Source organism: Lytechinus variegatus, chromosome 1 (assembly GCF_018143015.1).
Source record: "Lytechinus variegatus isolate NC3 chromosome 1, Lvar_3.0, whole genome shotgun sequence".
NCBI classification, from domain to species: Eukaryota; Metazoa; Echinodermata; class Echinoidea; order Temnopleuroida; family Toxopneustidae; genus Lytechinus; species Lytechinus variegatus.
Genome location: NC_054740.1, coordinates 74,096,544 through 74,117,640, shown reverse-complemented (window position 1 = coordinate 74,117,640; position 21,097 = coordinate 74,096,544). Strand labels below are relative to the sequence as shown.

Sequence of the window (21,097 nt, the reverse complement as noted above, 5' to 3'; positions counted from 1 at the left end):
GGCATCTGATCAAATTGATTTTAAAAAAAATTTCAAAATCAAATTTATTTTCTTATGTATTCTATTGTTTTCTAAATTTCTTATGTATTTCTTTGTTTTTCGACTTTTTGTTTTTTATTGTTTTTTCAATGGAAATTGTCGGGGACTTTATTTTGACCATAAACAAGATAAAATTAATTGATTTTAAGCAGTAAAAGGAAAAATAATAAAACATTTATGAATTTTGGCTAAGAACACTATTTGCATTGGATTTGTACACAAATTCACGTTTTTGAGTAATTTTGGGTCTGCATGCACTTACGAAATGTTGCGTAATTTTGGAACCGCGTACCCGGGGGTCACAATTTTGGTCTCAAAAGTTGCGCAAGACTTGAAAGTAAAAAGTCGGCGAGCGACGCGGTCAAAAAAATTTGCGCAGCGGATTTATCGCGAAAAATGTCGAGGGGGGGGGGGCTGAATCAGCCCCCCCCCAGTCTTTTTAGGGTTAAATTCCTTTTGAAAAAACATGTTGCTTTCCTGGATAATATCAATGCAAGTTTACCCACTGAAAGGCAGGTTTTGATGGAAAGAAAATTATCAAGTAAGCCTACTGCTGAAATTTTCATTAAAGTCTGATGTGAATACATAAAACATTGTGATATTTTGAAGATAATATGCTCATCCTATCAATGGTCGGTATAGAAATAAGGAAATAAATGTCACCCGCTGACTATTTCTATTTGCATTTTGTCATGTCATTATCTTCCTCATTATTTTAAACAAGGTTTGATTCAAAAGTTGATAGATGCATTCGGGATTGTCCATGGCCCTGGTAGCTAGGGGGTGCTGGGGTGTTTTGCTTGTGGGTGCTTCTTGATATGTTATTCATAATAGGCAGCACCCCCTTGAAATCAGGTAAATATGGTAAAAGAAGTAAAAAAAAATAAAAATACAATCACCTTCGTTTTGTAGTGAAAACATTTTGTTTTTTGCTTGTCCTTTTTTTCTTCCAACCACCACCCCTTATTAAAAAATTCGTTTCCAGGGTCCTGGGAATGCTATGTTTGCAACCTATTGTGATTTAATGAAGATGCATCCTTGTAGTCCAAATCGGAAAATATTATAATTTGTAATAAAATACAGAAAAAATAAATGTATGTCATCATTGACCCTCTTAATTGCAATCACCCACTATGTGCATAAAACTGTTTTGCAAAAATAAGCGAAAACTTTAAAATCTAATATTTTTTACACCCGATTTAGGTGAATTTTTCTCCGCAATATTTCGAGTATCTTACTAAGCACAAGGGTTAACAGTTGTTTATAATTTTTTGCTTTTGTAAGTTTTGTTTTTTTTACTTTCGAACAGATTTATGAAACGGCCCTTAGTTCTCAATCTGAAAATTCGTGAGACAGGCTGATGAAGACCGGCACAATGGGCGGTGACACGAAATTTGCACCTGCGACATTTACTCCGCCGGGTCTTAATATCTGAGAGGGCACAGGGTTTGCGTGAAATTTGTGTAATAGATTGTGGGTCAGAATAATGTAAATGTAAGGATTATGGTTTATTCAGTTTTGGAGAATGGGTTTTATGCTGGGCTTAACTCGCATATTTTCTATCGGAGTAATTATGGTCGCCGGAGCAAATATCTTGGAATCCAACGGGGTACTCCTATATCTATTCAGGCCATGACGGTTCTCATTGTTTTTACTTTTAGATTGTCTAAAATTGCTTTAGATATAAATTAAACGATAAAACTTTTTGTCGAAATTTATTGGGCTTACTTTTGGTATTACATGCGTTACAGTAATGAATAGAGATTTTTCCTTCTCTTTTTTTTCCTTCACATTTTGCGCCCCTCATAGAAATGCCTACAGAACATAGAAGCTGCCGATCTTAACGTGATGGGGTGATTTGAACTTGATCCATTTTAAATCGCCAACACCTCAACGAAAAAAAATATTTTTTTTTCGGGGGCTTTTCTTTGCTTCCTCCTTCTGTCTCGATCCTTCTTTCCGATCCCCGTAATGAGCAGCGGCCCCATTCCGGGGGTCGGGGGGGGGGGGGAGTTCCCCCTTCGGATATGCGCATTTGGCTTCGCGCACTGCAAGGTACGCGTACCACATGACAATGCATAATTCACGCCATCCCTGAATTTGACAAAAATAAATCTCATTTTTGAAATAAGATCTAGGCCTAACTGTTAGATCTTATTTTGTCGAAATATACAGAATTTGAATGGGCATATTATATCTAAATGATGTTTTCCCAACTTGTGCTGTTTGTTCTCACTTTCAGGCTCTGTGTTGGCGTTTCTATATCGGGATGTCTAGATATACCAATGGTAAGAAAATATATCATGTTGATCAAACTTTCGTTTTGATTTAATTTGCTTTGTTGACTCGGGTAAGCGTTTATTTTTTTTTACCTCAATTGAATTTCAGGAAATTCAGTTATACCCAATTGTTGTGTGTCCAGACAGGTTGAGTGTCCGGACGATCAATTTTAGAAAATCATTTGGTAAAATTAACAAGCGAATTTTTATCATTTTTAGTACAAAATATTGGGAAATATTATAGAGAACAAATTAGAAGATGATTACTGAATTCAAAAAGAAGGCTTCAAATATAAAGTGTCCGGACACCCGACCCCCCATCCTAAATTACTTTCATACGCACATTTGACTTTCATTTATTTTGTCCGCTTGTATTTTTCAATTGTCTATCTTTTTGTTTTATTTAAAGGAGCTCTACTATGTTGGCAGATTTGGTTTTGGCCCTAACGGCGGGCAGCTCTCCTATGAATTAAAGTGGCCGACAGAAATTGTGAGTATCCCCTCTGCCTCTCAGCGTAATAGGCCTTCAGTTGAACCCTGAACCCCATTCAGCAAAAAAGTTCAGGTTCCCGTAAAAAGATATCCCCCCCAAAAAAGGACGGTGGGCTTCATAGGGGTGGAGGCAAGAAGACCTTAAGGCCAAGTTGGATTTTTTTCAATGAAAAATTAAGGGTAGGTTCCAACACTTTCTTGTTTCTAATAGATCTAGGACTATTGTTTATTCCCACTTTTCCTTTTCTATATCTTTTTTCTTCTTTTGAAATCTGTCGGCTGTGATACCCTGCTTCCATCAATATAGTCACTGCAGGGGCATCCCTACAGGAAGAATGGTGTCAAAAAAGGCAAAGCAGGGAAGAAGAAAAATGAAAATAAGGAACAGGGATCCTTTACTGGCAAGATGACTGTATTCTAAGCACAGTTGGTCTATCTCTAATCATGTTTTAGAATTAAGAATCAAACTTATGTTTCCCATTCTCATCTTAGGAGAAGCGCCCGAAATACGGTATCGCTCTTCTAACAGCTTCTCAGCACATTGCTACAAGGCTTAATTCCCTGGTAAGTGATGGGTAAAAACAACTCTATGAACATGATTTAGATGGGACACATCATTTGACCGATAACTTCCTGTTATCCCTTTCCACATGTTCTATAATTTTGGGTCAATATTTTTAGAAATACTAATCTTGCTGTACACTGCAAAAACGCTGGTGTCAATTTAACACAAACCCGGAATCAGAGAAGTATTGCAACAACACCAATTTGGAATCAAACCGATGTTGTTTACTAATTGGTGTTATATAAACACCTATCTGGTGTTAGACCAAGACAAACTGGTGTTGTTTACACATCTCTGGATATATAGATTCTGGGCTTGTGGTAAATTAACACCGGATTTTTTGCAGTGTAGGTTCCCTCCTTTTTTAAACTTACATAAATTTATCTTCGCCATGGCTGTGCGGAATTTAATTTTCTGTTATAGGTCCGTCCGGGGTCCTGTATTATCAGGTTTCTTTATGTCATTCAACATTGTGTGTAAATGGCATTAAAGAACGCACCAATACAAGTTTGGTTGATACATTGTTAGTATTTCTTAATCAAAGTTTCATTTCTTTATGTTCATTTCCATGCTGATATACAATGTGAAATACATTGAAATGAATTCTAATATAAAGAGAAATCATGTTTAAAAGTGCCGCTAGTTTTCATAACACTTGTACACTCTGGCGACTCATGTAAATGTACTCAAAAATATTCCAACCATTGCTGTCTTTCATGTTTAAAAATTTACTTTATCTTGTCGCATCATGTTTGGGCAATAATATTGAATTGAGAGAAAGTTATCTTGTCATTATTTCATAAGACTGCAGAATACTAACCACTCGATTATTGAAACGTATTCCAAGATTTACTTTTCTCATTTTGATTTGTATTTTCATTAGATAAAACAATAATTATTAATGAACAATAACGGACATATAATAAGATACAAAATAATAAAAAGCAAAATTTTGAAATGAATGAAAATTTTGAGGCTAATGAGAACAAAAGCTCATGAAGAGCATGCAGGCATCGGTTTACAAACAGAAACAAATATAATTGCACGTAATCATGGGTGTCGATCGGTATTCTTGGTTGGGGGGATGATTGACACAAATGTTCATGTGGATGGGGATCTTTCAACATAACCCCCACTAATATCACAAGTTAGGACATTTGAGAGTGGTTGATATACATGGAGTTCTTGGAAATTCCTTCAATGTTGTAGTGTACTGAAAATTCAATTTGTGTTACAAGTAAGCCTATTCTAAACTAATACGAAAGAAAAAAAATGACAAAAATTGTCTAGACCATGTACATAGTGATCTGTTTATTAAGCATGATGTATACACACATATATATGTATATATATATGTATATATATATATATATATATATATCACCCTCACCAACAATGCGAGCGCGAAGCGCGAGCTGAAATTTTCAAGTATGACATGAAAACAGGAAAAATGTACCTGTTTAGGTTTGTTTTTAGTAACTCACGAGGATAGATTAGTATGTATCTCACTAGAGAGCGAGCTGAAATTCCTGTATATTCTGACCTGAAAGCTTGACATTCTAAGCATTTTTGGTACCAATGATTAAGATGGGTATCTAGAAGAACAACAGATGCGAGCGCAAAGCGCGAGCTGAAAATATTTCGATCTGGGGGGCGTTTCATCAATATTTTCGTCCGACAAGTTGTCAGATCTGACAACTTTCCTGGATTCTGATTGGTTGAGAAGCACTGTTACTATAGTAACTGTCGGATAAAACGTCTGACAAGTCCTTTCATGAAACGCTCCCCTGGAAAAAAAAAAGATAGGACGCTTTTACCAAAGAACAAGATATATTATATCCAACAAAAGATTATTGCAAATCGAAGCGGGAGTTCTTTTAAGGTTTAGAACTAAAAACGGGACATTCTATTCACCTTTTAATGATGAAAAGTATGGGCTGTTGGTACAGAAATCATGCGAGCGCGAAGCGCGAGCTGAAAACTTATATATTCCAATCTGAAAAGCAGACATTTTGAGCACGATTTTAAATGAAAATCGAGTTAGTATCTCAATCTTGCTTGCTGATTTCAGTGTAGCATTACAATCTTATTCTATTTTTTAGTTGCACATGCGGAATTATTGGGGGGGGGGCAAAACGATATCTTTTCCCCCCTGCCCCCCCCCCCCCATCGACGCCTCTGTGTATCCAACTTCTCTTAAATCTTACCCGACTGGTAATATCTTTTTTCTTAATGCATGATGATAAAATCCAGATTCGGACCAATTAATACTAGCACAAATTACAAACTGTGTGGCTTCTCGTGCGCCATCGGGCTTACCGTCATTCCATAGAGCTATTACTGTAATAGCTATATGGTCATTCCTTAGACGATTTATCTTGCCACCCTTTTACTCTGGTTTATTTTTCCACCCTTTTTAATTAATTGATTCATCAAAATTAATTTATTCACCACTGGTGGGATGAAACACCCTATCATTGTTTTTCGTTAGGGTCCTTTTATGTCATGTGTTAAAAAATATATACATAAACATTTCATTCTTTTTCATTTGAATCTCCACCCATCTGTTTAATAGTCCTGAAAAGGAATGTTTTTATTTGATAACAATATACACAAATTGCGAGGGAAACAAACTGATTGATCATATTGATGGTATACTATAATCATCATGATCAAACTTTATTTTTCATCATCATCATAATTTTCTACCCTAAGTGGGGGGATGATAATACAGGCCATCCCCCCACTTGAAATATTGGGGGGGATATACCCCCCATCCCCCCGTGATCGACACCCATGCACGTAATTATAAAGGCTCAAGGGGAAGGGGGGGGGGGTTAAATGGTTAATCGCAATCTCGAAAAATGTGATGACACAAATCAAAATAAAATGTAAGGAAACGTTTATATACTCCTACCGAGCTTAGAATATATTATTTTGATAATCCATTTTCCCCTTTTCGATAGACATGCAATCAGAAGTTATCCAAATCTCGCATGATAACACCCCAAAATTACTCCATCGACATGGAAGGAGATTTGCAGGTAATGTATACGGCTAAGCTTTCTTTAATATTTTGTTTTTTTCAAATGCCTATTAATCCTGCATGATGAGTGTTGCAGAAAAGGTTGCATTTCAACGTCGATTAATCAAATATTAACCAAAAGTTGTAAAGTATTCAGATTGACTGGGCAATCAATTACTGGTAAGTTTTTTTAATAAGCAGAGGACGCAGAAACGGGGGGAGTGGAGGTGTGTGGTGCCTTCCAATCTGTTCCAAAATAAAATCGTGCACAAAAACTTAAATATTGCCATATCATTGTGATGTTTTGCATGATCAGCACTCAGCCCACCTCCCCCACATTAAAAACTGTTCCGCGTCCCCAGATTTGCAATCGTCTACTTTGACATTGGGATTCAATTGAATTCTTGTAACTTGGCAGCGGAAGATATAAAGACGCTTATATTTTTTCATAAAAAATTCAAATGGTTTGACTCTGTTGTCATTTACGACAATCTTTCACAAATCAACGTATACTGTCCGCTTCAAAGCTATATAGTGAAAAATCATATTCAACGGCATTTCATTTATTCTTGAGTGTTTTGAAGAAGTTTCTGAAATAATGTTGCGCATACAATAGCAAATTTCAGCTGGCCCATATTATAAGGAAAAGATTATGCTATCTAGTATTTTAATTGTAGGCTACCTTAAAAAAAATATGTTGCGTTTGAACGAAACCCTAGAAATCAAACGCAAATCCCAAAATAAGTTTTTCTGAAATGTTGAAAATCAAATTGCGTTATTTGCAATTCTTTGTGAACAACCGCCGAAAACATTAAATTAATACATATCTTCATTATTTCCATTACTTGACTTGTTCTGTTTATGACTTCGGAGATGTAGGGTATAACTTACACCAAAGATGCTTTTCTTGTGCAGTTCACAAAGTGCCATGGTCAGGATACATTCAAAGACGAGTCTTTCATCTACATCACCGATTGCCGATCTGGTTCTGGTGGGCTCCATGACGTCACATATAACATTACCTTGAGGAATCAAGGAAAATCCTTGAGAAGAGAGTTTTCCGCTGACGAAATGTGTACGTGTAGGCCTATTGGCAATTGATAACGAAATTTCTAACCTCATAAATCTATGCCTAAAGGAGATTGAGAAATATATACCCAAACCCTCAATAAATTGCTCAGTTTCAGTTTAAGTTACATCCCAAATCAACTCAAAAAAGATGTAATACCGGTTTCAAACAAACTTTTTGCTGACTTCAAGCAGACTTCATTCTATAGATTTATTCTTACCCACTTTGACGTCTCACGGAGTTAAAAAAGATTGTTTACAACAAATTCTTCCTCTCATTGATAGAAATATTATTATCATCACCATCATTATCATCATCATCATCATCATCATCATCATCAACAACAACATCACCATCATCATTATCATCTTCATCATCATCTTCATTTTTCATTTTTAGATTTATTGCTATTTTTATGTTATCATTATTCATGCGAGAGTAATTTAAAAAATGAAATTTTGTGTCAAGTTTTGAGGGTAACTCCCTTTCTTTACCATGCTGACATCTTCCTTTTTTAAAAATTTCTCCCTTTTTTAAAAATCAACAGAAAAGTTGGAACATAGTTATTAATGTCTGTTGAAAAAATCCCACATAGAATCACGGAGACACCAAATTTGTGAATTTTCAGTTGGTGACATTACCAAATTTAGTAAACAAAAGTCCGTAAATCGAAATTTCTAATGATTATGATGCCACAAAATAAGCATATTCAACCACTTTAGAGTATCTAATGAATTATCGAACGCAGAGTTAACCACATTTTCATCTTTTTTAAAGAAAATATTTTCTGGTACATATATCACATTGCTTATGGGGAGCAACCCTTATCTACACGTCGTAAAATGAAAACTTTGAAAATCTATAACTTGGTGGATTTTCATTGAACCGTTATAATGTTTTCCTCGCATATTTATTTGTAAATTTTATTAAAGCTAACTAGATATAAGAATGAACGCTCCCTTTTACACGAACACTTGAAGATGAATTTTGTTTCCTTCTTACTTTCAGACATGTTAGAAACGGATTTAGCTATCCTTTTCGTGTATATCCTGATGTTTACTATGGGGACCTGGCTGCTTGGTAAGTGATTAAAACTCAGAGCATAAGTATCTTGAATTGTATATGGGAAATGCTGATTGGTTACGATCTCGATAGGTAGTTAGGTATAGTAATGAAACCGGTTCTTTTATCGCGGAAATCTACAAATATTGATAATAATAATAGAAGGGCCCTCTGGGAGAACAGTTTTCGGAACTGAAGTTGCCACCCTGGGTAAATATACCGTTATTAATATCATTATTATTAAAATTCAAAACAATATCACTAAAGAATATTAAGGCAGTTGTGTGACGATTTAGTTGACATTCATTTTCTTGGCATTTTTATTTTTGTCGTTGTTTTGTTAACGTCACCTGGTTGGATCCATCCTTGAATATTGATGACATTCATTCTTAGAAGAAAAAAAAATAGATACTCGACAATTAGCCTCAAACAACTCGCGCGGTCGTGAAGGTCACCTTTCGGCCAACATATCTCTTAAACTTCAATTTTGACTTGAAAGTTGGAAGATGTTGTTGGCATCCCTGCCATCCTTCCATAAAAAAATACAATGGTAAATCTGTTCATTCACATCAATTGAACTTAATTAAATTTTTTTCAATTTTCTTTCCCCAGTGAATTTTTTCAGGACTAGATTGAAGTTCATCTTTCGATGGTATTATCTGTCCCTCTGCTCACAAACATGCGGTATTCTTATCGCAACAATAGCTTTAGCATGCTTCTCACAGACCGGCAGAGCTCTCATTCATGTACAGAGAATAGGTAAGAATTATTGCTGAACACAACCGGATTATACACCATTTTTAAGGCCATACGAACCAACAGCCTTAATAGCCACGCCTCAAGAAAGAAAAAAAAACTGCTCATATTCGGCCACGTTCATCACCCACAATGCAACATTCTGTGAATTGCAGTCTTGTAATACAGGCCCACTTAAATGCATTCATAAAGCAGTGATTATGTTACCAAGTAGCAAAACGGTCAATTTATCCTCTCAAACACATTTTAGTTTCCTCACTGAAATCAAATAGCACAGTATTATATTCTCTGTATTGTAAGTTCAAAAGGAGCATTTTAAGACTATACGAGACCACACAAGTCCTGTTCATTTTGCTCCCCGATAATACACAAGAATAAATTTATTGAGATGTCGTTGGTTTACGCTTTACGTTTATATCTCGCAAAAACTAACCGATTTGTTTTTAGATTTATGATAATTCCTGAAATCATATGTTTTCTACCCTTCATTGCAGGTCAAACTTTCAACTGTTTGAGTACACCTATTTTATCAGCTCTTCTGATTGTGATAGGAAAAAGGACATTCTGTAACACGGTTGGTGGTATTCTGATGGTCATTGTTTAATGAAACCCGGGTCGCGTTTCATAAAGCTTGTTATAATAACAAAATTGCAATAACAGTTTAAAGCTACCAAAATCCTGCAAATCCATTGGTTGATTCAAATTTTGTCGTGGAAATTTCGCACTTGTTAATGTAACAAGTCTTTATAAAACGGGACACTGGTTTAACTTGGACTACATTTTTATGGAGTGCCAGATAAAACTTATTCGCCAAGTGAATAGTATTCAATAATAAATCAAGTCTGGAAATGGGAGGTATACGAAAGTAAAAAAACATATTAAATTGTCACGAATATGAAAAAAAAATATTATACAGCCAATATTCAATAGAAGAGCGGTTTAAAATTCTTGTTTAGACTAGGGTGTGCCCCAGGTTTAATTATCAGAATACTATACCCGGTGAGTTTATCGGGAAGATTACTTACATTTTTATATTTATAACGTAGAAGTAACAGCAGCAGCAACTACAACACAAGTACGAGTGAATTAAAATCGTGCGTTAGGTCACATCTAATTTACGAATGAATGACTTCATAAAGGGCCTGAGTGTGATTGATCCCATCAATCTCAACTGTCGCATGCCAGCAACACCATCATCCTGAATAGATATGCCCTTTCCAGATTATGTGACAGCTACTCGTGTATTGTCATTTTAGGAATCCCCATGGTCTCAGCAAGCGGATCTACTTTTTTTCACAACACAACAATTTCTTGTATGGAAAGAGTGGGGGGGGGGGGGGGGGTAAGATGGGGAATATTTTCTTCACGTTTATGAGACATAAATAACCTTTTATTTTCAAATTTAACACGGGGACACTGAAAATATGAATAATTTCATCCTGTATGAATGATGGAACAATAGGGGCCCGTTGCATAAAACTTTTGCCATTAAAAGGTTTGGTAAATAAAGCAAAACACTGGCAAACAAAATTACACATTAAAAAACTCTGGCAAAAAATTTACCAAAGTTTTTTATAGGCAAAAGTTTTATGCAATGGTCCCCAGGTAGAATGCAATACTTAAAAAGATCATATCAAGAATGATTTTGGTTGAATTTGAACATCATCTGTTTTCAATCTCTTTGTCGTATTATGCAGTCGTTCTATATCTGCGGCAGATAACGCAAGGGTTGGTGCCTATGCCAATGACCTTATAATATATTACTAGACCGAAAGCTGCGCGCGCGTTCAGCACAAAACAAATGAGATTAGGCTCCGCCTACCGCGATCATTTGAAGACAAAAATAAGCCCCCATTGACATTCATGAGCGTAAATATATTCATATTCCGCCTTTTCATTGGCTAAGAGCGTCATTAATACGCGATTTCCCCGATTCTTTGTCATTGATACTAGTGGTATCGTGTTACAGAAGTAATTATTCATTTGACCTCATTACGTCATCTAATTTATTCATTCTGAACCCGAATCTGAAACTTTTCTTTCCACACAAAAATGGACCTACGAACACTCCGGTGAGTACGTATAAATTGATATAACCACATGAATTCAGTGGACTATTTACAAATTTCACACAGTATTTTGTGATCTCAGGTTATTTCTCTACCAAATTAGAGAGTTTGCTATCATTCTTCTGTTAAAGGAAAGCAGAATTTGGTCTTTGAAATTGAAGTTAGATTGTCATCGTCGCCCAGTGCAGCCTGTATGTTGCTTGCAGTGTTGCGGTTATGCCGCTGTGTTAACCACATGTATTTTGTATGGGCTCCTAGCCGATTGGTCATCGAGAAAATTTCGGGCCGGTTTGGTTCATTTCCAATTAACAAGGACCAACCCATGATTGATTAAATCAAGAAGAATGAAGCTTCTTTTTGTATACTGTAACGTTAGATCTAGAGGGAGATGGAGGGAGATCTGCATCTATCTTCAGTAGATCGAAACCCAGTCAGGAATAAACTGTGAAGTGGAGTGTGGATGAAGATATATTGCCTGTCATTGTGTCAATCCTCACTTTCAGTTTCAGATATCAAATTTATTTTGCATAACTTCAGGCTTCTGCATTTAGCCCCCATAGGCGGCGGAAGCGGGGGGACGTGTCCCCCCCCTAAATTTTAGGTGGGGGGGACGGTCCCCCCTAAATTTTTTTGCTACCTTTTTTTTTTTTTTTTTTTTTTTTGCTTGTCAATTTTTTTCCCTGCGTCCCCCCCTAAATTCACGTGGACCCCCATTGAAACGTGTGTTGTCCCCCCCCTAAAATTATTTAGGTTGATTAGGCCCTACCTTTTTTTTTTTTTTTTGCTTGTCAAAATTTTTTGGAGCACATGTCCAATTTTTTACATGTGTCCATCCCGAAATTTCAGGTAGACACCCCAAAATTTTTTTCCTTCCGCCGCCAATGTTAGCCCCCACCCATTTTAACTTATTGTTATAGGGTCTATAGTTAGACTCTGTCTTAGAAATAACTAGACCAAAAGCTTCAGTCTCTCTATTTTGGTTGTTCCGCTGAACTGTGTTGGCTCACTCACGAATAGTTAATGTCAGAAATTGAATAAATCCCCAGAAACGACGGTTATTCCTGTAGAGGTCTATAAGAAATAATATGCTGCTCTGCATGTTTGTCTTATTATCAATAGGCTAGATCTAGGACCTAGATCTAGATAGGCCTAACGTTAGATCTAATTTCTAACTTGGTTAGAAACCAGCAACTAGTGTTGCTTCTTATTATTATAGACTTAGATCTACGGTACTTTACTTTTATTCATCGATGCTTTCTAATTCTAGGCCAACCTAATTCAAATCTAGTCATCTAAATTATACTTTCCCAACCCGCGACACTTACCCCAGGCCCAGGGCTTATGATCTAGGTCTGTAATTTAGGCCTAGATCTAGGTCTGGGCCTAAACGACTCCATTTACATGTAGGCCTACGAGTATGTCTGTCAGTGTCAGTGGACCAAGGACTAGGCCCTAGATCTAATCTTGGTCAATAATGGCAATGAAGTTTAAACTTTTAGCCAGGAATAAAAGTCAGACATCAAATCCATATAGGCCTAGGCCTAGATCTCAGTTTAGAACCAAAGCTTACTTTCTAGGTCTAGATAGATCGAGAGTCCATCGTTACTATCTAGATCTATCATCTAGACCTACGAGTAATTTAGATACGCGAATGCTGTTGCACAGCTCTGAGTCTTGGACTAGATTTTCATTTTCTTACAAATAGATCTAGACCCAGTGCATGAGATGAAATTAAAAGATGCAGATTTTTTTTGGGGGGCAGACATTTGTAAAAATTTTGAGAAACCTAAAATTCAGAAAGCGAGGGCCAAAAGTAACCAATATTACGTATGGCCGTTTTGTGCATTTTCTAAAATAAAATTGAAGGATGTCATGCAATTCTTTTTTTGATGAAGGTTTTCACATTTCAGCTCTTACCCAAATCCCTCCCCTTTACAAACGGCCATGAAAAATATCACTTCTTATTATTGTACTCTTTTCTTTCACAAACAGGTTGAGTTTGAAGAACAAGAAAAACGGGTTGAGTTTGAAGGACAAGAAAAACAGTATAGAGGTCTACCTATGTGGTTCAAGATGATGATCATAAGTGCATGCATCATTTTGCAGATTCTCATCCAGGTATTAAAGTTAAACTAACCCATTCAAAATTACAGATACATTACATGCATTGAATGTTAACCATGTTTACATTAAATAAAAATAACCTGAGCCACTAAGAGGTAGGATCTGTACTGAACATACACTTCTTAAATATATAGGCTCTCGAGTCTAAAGTAGAACCAATGTCAAAAGATATGTACTTTGGGCAAATTTATAAAATTAGGTCATGTCCTTGATCTACTAGTAATTAAATTGCCTTTTTATTTCCTATTTGTTTATAAACAAAGCAATATTTATTTTTCATGAGTTATATTTTATAAAATTCATTTTATTCATTCTTTAGTGTGATATTCATATTTCATATTTGTAGATTTACGATTTTTTTTGGTTTTACATTTTGTCTAATAGGATGATGCAGTTTGACAATTTCCATGGAGGTGATTGATGATGATAAATAATTGGTGAAGTAGGCCTAATAGAACAGTGCCTGGACCACAAAGAGAAACACAAACTACAGCGGTATATAAGTGAGTGAGCTAGTTAGTGATTATTTTTGATAATGGAGGTTGTTCACATTTTTTGGCAACAAATAGACCTGCCTTTGAAAAACCCATTTCAATTTTGTTTTTAGATTATAGTTATTGTCGTTTTTAATTACAGATCAAAATATTCTGTGTAACAAAACATATCAACTTTAATTCTGTCTATTCATATAATTTACATATGTTAATTTATATATTCATATTTACAAGAAATCTCTGTCATTTTTTCAAAGAGTACATGTAGTTAGAATGGAGAGTGGTATGTAAACTGCAGAGAACATGTTTAAGTGATATAGAAGTACAAGTTTATAATTAGTAGAAGTAAGATTTCCTATGGTATGTGTTGAAGAAACATATATATGCATAGTCTCACTTTTCTTAAAACATTTGTTTTATAAATCATGACAATTTAATTGATTTTCTTTCTCTATTTTTTTTCAATCTGCAGGACTGGTGTAACAGATGTTTTCATTCAAGTAATCCAACTATTCAACATTGAAGACTTAGGAACCACGTGATGAAGATGGAAAAGGTTTTTTTTCCAAGTCCAATTTAAAAAAAAAAAATTATTATCACAACCCAAATTCATGACGTATGAAATTTCTTATTGATTTTCATTAAAATTGGTTGCAAAGAGAGAAGCTATAAACATACAAATAGGAGCAGCGGATTGAAGTTGCTTGAAAGTGGGGGGGGGGGGGCACAGGGAAAATGCTGTTTTATGTGAAATTTTTAAAAAGTTGCGAGCGAGCAAAATTTTGACATTTTAAAAACAAATATCCAATTTTGTGATAGATTTCGACAAAATATTCAAAATGATATATTTCACCCTTTGCTTTCCTTTTTCTTTTTTTTCTTGGTCGTGATTTTTTTTTTTGGGGGGGCAAGAGCATTGGCGGCGGAAGGCAAAAAATTTAGGGGGGGTCAACCTGAATTTATCCACCTAAATCTAAGAAGGGACCACAATAATTTCCAGCAAAAAAAGGTTGTCAACCACAATTTTAGGGGGGGCCACAATAATTTTAAGGGGGGGGTCTACCTGAATTTAGGGGGGACGCAGGAAAAAAAATTGACGAGCAAAAAAAAAAGATTCTCAACAAAAAATTTAGGGGGGACTGTCCCCCACCTCAAATTTAGGGGGGACAGGTCCCCCTGTCCCACCGCTTCCGCCGCCTATGGGCAAGAGTCCTTCAAGCCCCCCCCCCCCCCATCTGTACGAAACTGCTTATATACCCCACTCACATGAATTATTAAACTTAATGCACACAGTATTTCCTTCAGAAGTATATCATAGAAATGAAAATATTGTTTTCTTGTTTCAAAGGGCACTCGTCATGGTGACCATAAAACAGATCCTTCTCAAGTGAAAGGGGCACATAATAAATTCTTTAGGAGCACTTTTCTTGGGTAAAAGGGGACAGTTATTCAAATAAGGGCACTTTCAAGAAGGCGAGGGGGCACTTTTGGATCTCAGTTGGAAGGGCACAGAACACGTGGGGGGGGGCATTTTTGGGTAAAAAAATGCATATAAGGAAGAGCACTAATTGGTATTACCTAAAACAGGTTCTCATCAGGTGAAAGGGACACAGTACACGTTCGTGATGGGGCATTTTCTTGCATAAAAAGGCACTTTTCAGTGCTTCAAAAATTAGGGGGAATTGTGCCCCCCCCCCAGCATACAAACACAAATTTCTTTTGGTTCAAACTATTAACATACGCTTAAGAAAAAGGTAAAGCTTAATCCTCTGATAATTTCTGGATAATTAATAAAATTCACCACTAACCAGAGAATTCCTTCATGTCTTTCATTTGTGTTCATATAGTATTTGTACAGAACTAACTGAATGAAAGGGATTTGGAATTGGCAAAATTCAAAATGAGACGGAGATCGAGAGAGGGAAAGACTGATGAGAAGTGGGTTGAAAAGAGATGAGAAAGAAATGGAGGGGCACATAATTAAGAAGAGATAATTTAGAGGGGGTGGTGAGAGAGCTGATGTTGGAAGTAGGAACAAAAGGGGTGGAAGAGAAATAAGACGAGATTTTCGGAAACCAGGAGACAGATAACAAGTGGGAAAATTAGAAGGAAATATATGAAAAGTTAAGTAGCAAAAGGGGCTAGGGCCACTCCAAGAAAATCATTTTTTTAATTCTCCCATATTGCAATATTCTTATGCGAAAATGGATTTTCATGATACCCTACCATTAGAAATTCAAAAATTGGGTATAAAAGGATCTACTTATCTTCATATTTTTTAAGATATTATTTTCCAGAAAAATTATGTATGGACCTAACCCCTTTTGAAAAAAGTGAATTTTCTTTTTTTAGTTCACTTTTTTTATGGGAATTTGATTAAAAATTGACCTAACCCCTTTTAAAAGTGAGCTCTTCATATGTAGGAGAAAGGTGGCACAAAAGAACATGAGTGGGAAAATGATTAAATGGAAAAAAAAAACAGAGTAAGAAATGCTGGAGAATAAAGGGGACAGGAAACATATTGAGCATGATAAACTGGGGCCCGTTTCATCATGAGTTACAAGTACTAGTATGGTAACTACGAATACCAATCATAATCAAGGTTCCCACGGTTATCACAATAACAGCGATGTTTAAATAGCTCAGTGTAATTCATTATGAAACGGACGCCAGAAGAAAGCAGGCACGGGGATCCATGAAGATTTTAATTTTTTTTACTTCTCCAATAATTTTAACAAGAAATTACTCTTTTAGTGGTGAAAGTTATTTTTTTCAGTATTCATACTCAACCAGTGAAAATGAATACCATCATTGTAATAACCATGATTTGCCCCACCCCTAACCCCACCTTTTTACCTAATCGCGACTTGATCTACTCTTTTCATCTTCCCTTTTAGAATTAGCATAGGCTTTTAAGACGCAATACAATACAAAACATTGTTTTGTTTTTAAGTGATATCGCTTGTGATATCGATACTTTATAAAGCGCAACGTATCGTCTCAGATTTGCGCTTGCTTGATTCGCTGAATCCTTCGCGTCACGAGCGCGTAACAAAATGAATACATTAATAAATTTGCCAAGTTGACCTTTGTCATTGCGCTGGTGTACGTATTGTCTAATACATGTACAAAACCACAGTTGACGAGAGAGCATCTTACGAAATTAATATTAATGGGGGCTTATTTTAGCTTCTAATGGATTAAACAAAATGGCGGTAGCTTCGGGGGCCTGCCTATGCCATTACGTCAGCAATAGCTAGTCTCATATCAAAGCTGTCGGATTTTTCATCCGATGATATCTATGACTTCCCTGATCAGTATAAAGTCATCTTGATAATCAACGGAATAGGTAAGCATTACTTATGCGCAGTCGAGAGTTTATCATTTTTTTTTTATTTTTTTTTTATCAAACTTTACATTTTCAATTTATTTGAGATCCTATTATTTTCATTTTTTCCATTTCGATGAAATGGATGAATTATAAAGAATATTCCTACAAAATTTCCGTGCCCCTTTTCACCATTTATTCTTTTTTTTCCGGTTAACTGCACAAGCTCAGACATCGTTTCATAAAGATTTGTTTTGATAATGGACAATTACTAAATTTACTATTGCTATAACAAATTTTCTATCACCCAATTAGATTGAAGGATTCAGTTAAGTATTATTTAAAGTTTGCTATTAAAACAAGTTTTATGAAATGCATTCCTTAAATTCTTTCTGACAGGTGCCCTTTGGTTACTAACCAGTGTTTACCACACCCTACGACCACGCCCAAAGATCATCCCGTTCTATGTTCCCTATCTTATCTTCTACTTTCTTTGGTTTCTGGCCGAGCCCATCTTTCTACTCGTCGCCTTCTATCCATTACCTCAACTAGACACGTAAGTTGATACAAACATCTATTTTCATTTTATTGTTCTATATACAGTATGTATTGTAAAAATTAAATCACATTAGAAGAAACAGAGTATAACGTACACGTATGGTTATAGAATGGGTATCATGCATAAGTAATTACCGACGCAAATACTTATGCATGGCAACTTTACCATATGCATGGCTAGCCATGCGTCGGAATTACTTATGCAAAGTTGTAAAATTTGATTTTCGCCCCCAACAAATCCATTCTATAAAACAAATGATACACAGATTTGTTCCTGCATTGGTATGACTATTGAGCATGCAGTAACTATTGAAGTTGGTCTAAACACACTCGGCTGCACCTCATGTGTTTAACAGTTTCATAGTTACCTTATGCTAAAAAACACCTACCGATGCACTCTAACCTGTGCATCATTAATGTGAATGGATCCAAACTTGGAATATCAGAAATGAGTCATTTGATTCTTATAAATTTACACCAATTATCTGCGTAAAAAATTAATAATATCCCCTAAATCTAATGTTGAGATACAGAAAATATCTCACGATCAATTCGATCGCTTTGTGCCCTCGTATTATTATCCCCTCCCATTATTTTAAGCATTCATGTTTGCAAGTTTACAAATACATGTAGATTCTACATGCGGCATTGAAATCTATCTATGATTATCGTCATTGGAGGGCTTTTTAAAAACACAAGCATTTTGCAAAGTGAAAACTTTGACAGCAATCCCAACGTCTTTTTTTTCTCATTTAACTGTGGTGCTAGCACTCCACCCTTCATTCTCCATCTGTATAATCTTTTCGATAGACCTAACACCAAGAATGGTGTTTACTGGACCCTCAGCGTCCTGGGGCATGGTGCTTTCTTTCTTGTGATCAGACCAAGAGGACTAGAGAAACGTTTTCCTTTCAGCATGCCTGCCAATAAGGTTCGTTAAGGGGTTTGAGTGGCGGCGAGTAAGGGGGGGGGGGTGGTTATTTAAGCATCAAGGATTTCCTTGAAAACAGTTGCAGACATTGAATTCGTTCTTTTGTTAATGAAAATACGAATTATCTTAGGTAAAGAAGCACATACCGATGGTTTCGCGTCTTTCGAGGAATTTGGTAATCGGTACTGACAATGTACTACATGTACATTATTCAACATGATTGTGAGTGCTACGGAACAATTTCGTAAGAAAAGTTAAATTATTTCACTCAAACATTTTTTTCCATACGTACCAAGTGTTGATATGTTTCTTCAGTTCAAACTTTTTTTTGGCGAATACTGCATTTCTCCCCCCCTCCCCTGTTTATTCCCTGACTTCTATTTCAGGTCCACATGGAAACGCAAAGCGAAGGCGATGACACGAGGAAAGAAACAGAGGAGGTGATTTTTGTTTCTTTTTATAGTTCACCCTTCCACTCATATTGAAACTCTGCTGTAATGTCTTACTTCATAATTTATTTTCTTTTAAAAAATGCCATAGTTGGCTAAGCCATCTGCGACTTTGTAGTAATGATTTTTTCTGATAAATCGTCGTAATTATTATCATGAGTACGATTGCTATCACTATTATTTTCATAATTACCATTCCCAATGTCTTTGGAGCGTTGTGGTCCGCTGGTTCTGTCCCTCGCCTTTGAAACAGAAATTCGAAGGTATGAATCCCAGTCACGGCGTAATTTCTTTTAGCAAGAAATTGATCCACATTGTGCTGCACTACGGCGAATGGGTACAAATCAGTAGGAGTAATTCCAACATGTCCAATGCACCAAGTGCTTTTATCAGCTGATTGTATCGAGGACTATTCACTCTAAAAACAAATCAGTCAAAACGACTGGTTAATAGGGTCAGCTGGGTGCAACTGTTATTCTAGTCATACTTGACCATGTTCTTGTCGTATTTTACTAGAACATAGTTATTTCTGAATCAAAATATATGTCAGAAATGTGACTATCAGTGATTGTCATATCAGTTGCATCCAGATGACTACTGGCTAGTCACTTTGATTGATTTGTTTTATGAGTGTTTGGTCAATATAATTTGTTATAATAACAATAATTATTTTGATAGTGATCATTATCATCATCATAATCATGATCGTCATCGCCGCTGCCGCCGCCACCACCACCACCAGGGGCCCGTTGCATAAAACTTTTTACCCGAGAAAACTCAGGTTGTTTTTAACATGTTTAACAGAGTTTTTGCCCGTGTTAGATTCAATGGCAGAAATTAGACTAACTTTAATTTTGTTTTTACCAGAGTTTTCTCAGGTAAAATATCATGCAACAGGCCCCAGGATAATCCTCACTTGTCATTTTAAATCTTGTATTTTAAAGTTTAATGTTTCTGATACTTATTCGTATATTTTCCCACCTTTCCCCTTTATTTCCCATTTTATTTACAGGAAGCAGACACCAAGTAAACAGTGCTTGCTGATTTTATCGACAGAAGATTACCAAAACAGATGATATACATCACTATAAAGTTGAAATTATTATCATACACGATACATTCTTCTTAAAAGCTCTCCAGAATGTGACATTACCATATATGATATATAGGTACATGTTTCCTTTTCATTTCCGTATGGAAATATTTTCTTGAAAATAAATAGTGATGAGATTCACTAAATTCAGCTTTGATATATCTTGGCCTAATCTATGTGTTTAGCAAATAATTTACACTTTATAGTGTTAACAAAGTCACTTGACTGCATGGCCCTTCCCGTCTTCACCAAGTTAAAACAATGAGAATGATTAAAAAGGGTTAAAGCTATATATGTATGATACTGTTCACTTTCGGTTTTCGATAGGGAAAAATAGTGATAATATAATTACTAATTTGATTAAAAGCCCTCCATCATTGATATTGGCCTACTCTCGAAAGTTGCAGATTGATTAGGTTCAAGTTGTTGCTATTTGCAACTCCAACCCTTCTGCTCCTCAACTTAGGTAGCTTGTCAAAAGTCCACGCACCGTTCTTCATCGTTCTTCCCGCATCCGGGTTTTCGCTTCGGCTTTCCCGCCCAACGTTCCCTTGTCTTCAAAGGAACGGCCGCCATCAAAGGCCCTTTAATGCCACCGTTCTTTTGTTCGTCTTTCCTGCAAGTCTTAATTTCTGTCGAAAGGCCGAAGAATCTATTCTAAATAGCTCCCTCTACGACCAAAACAAATGTGTGCCTTCATCATGTTCATATTGACTGTCGGATCGAGAGTTCGGTCACTGTTCTGAACTGTGGTTCGCATCTAT

General features: G+C 36.0%; 1 protein-coding gene across 1 annotated transcript; it reads left to right on the top strand.

Moving 5' to 3' along the window:
- Positions 1-10,135: 10,135 nt before the first annotated feature.
- Positions 10,136-20,270, top strand: LOC121431872 (transmembrane protein 145-like). The gene is made up of 7 exons (XM_041629646.1): positions 10,136-10,152; positions 10,985-11,021; positions 17,194-17,323; positions 17,702-17,858; positions 18,671-18,791; positions 19,178-19,231; positions 20,253-20,270. Exons 1-7 carry the CDS (start codon positions 10,136-10,138, stop codon positions 20,268-20,270), a joined length of 534 nt encoding a protein of 177 aa, XP_041485580.1.
- Positions 20,271-21,097: the final 827 nt, after the last annotated feature.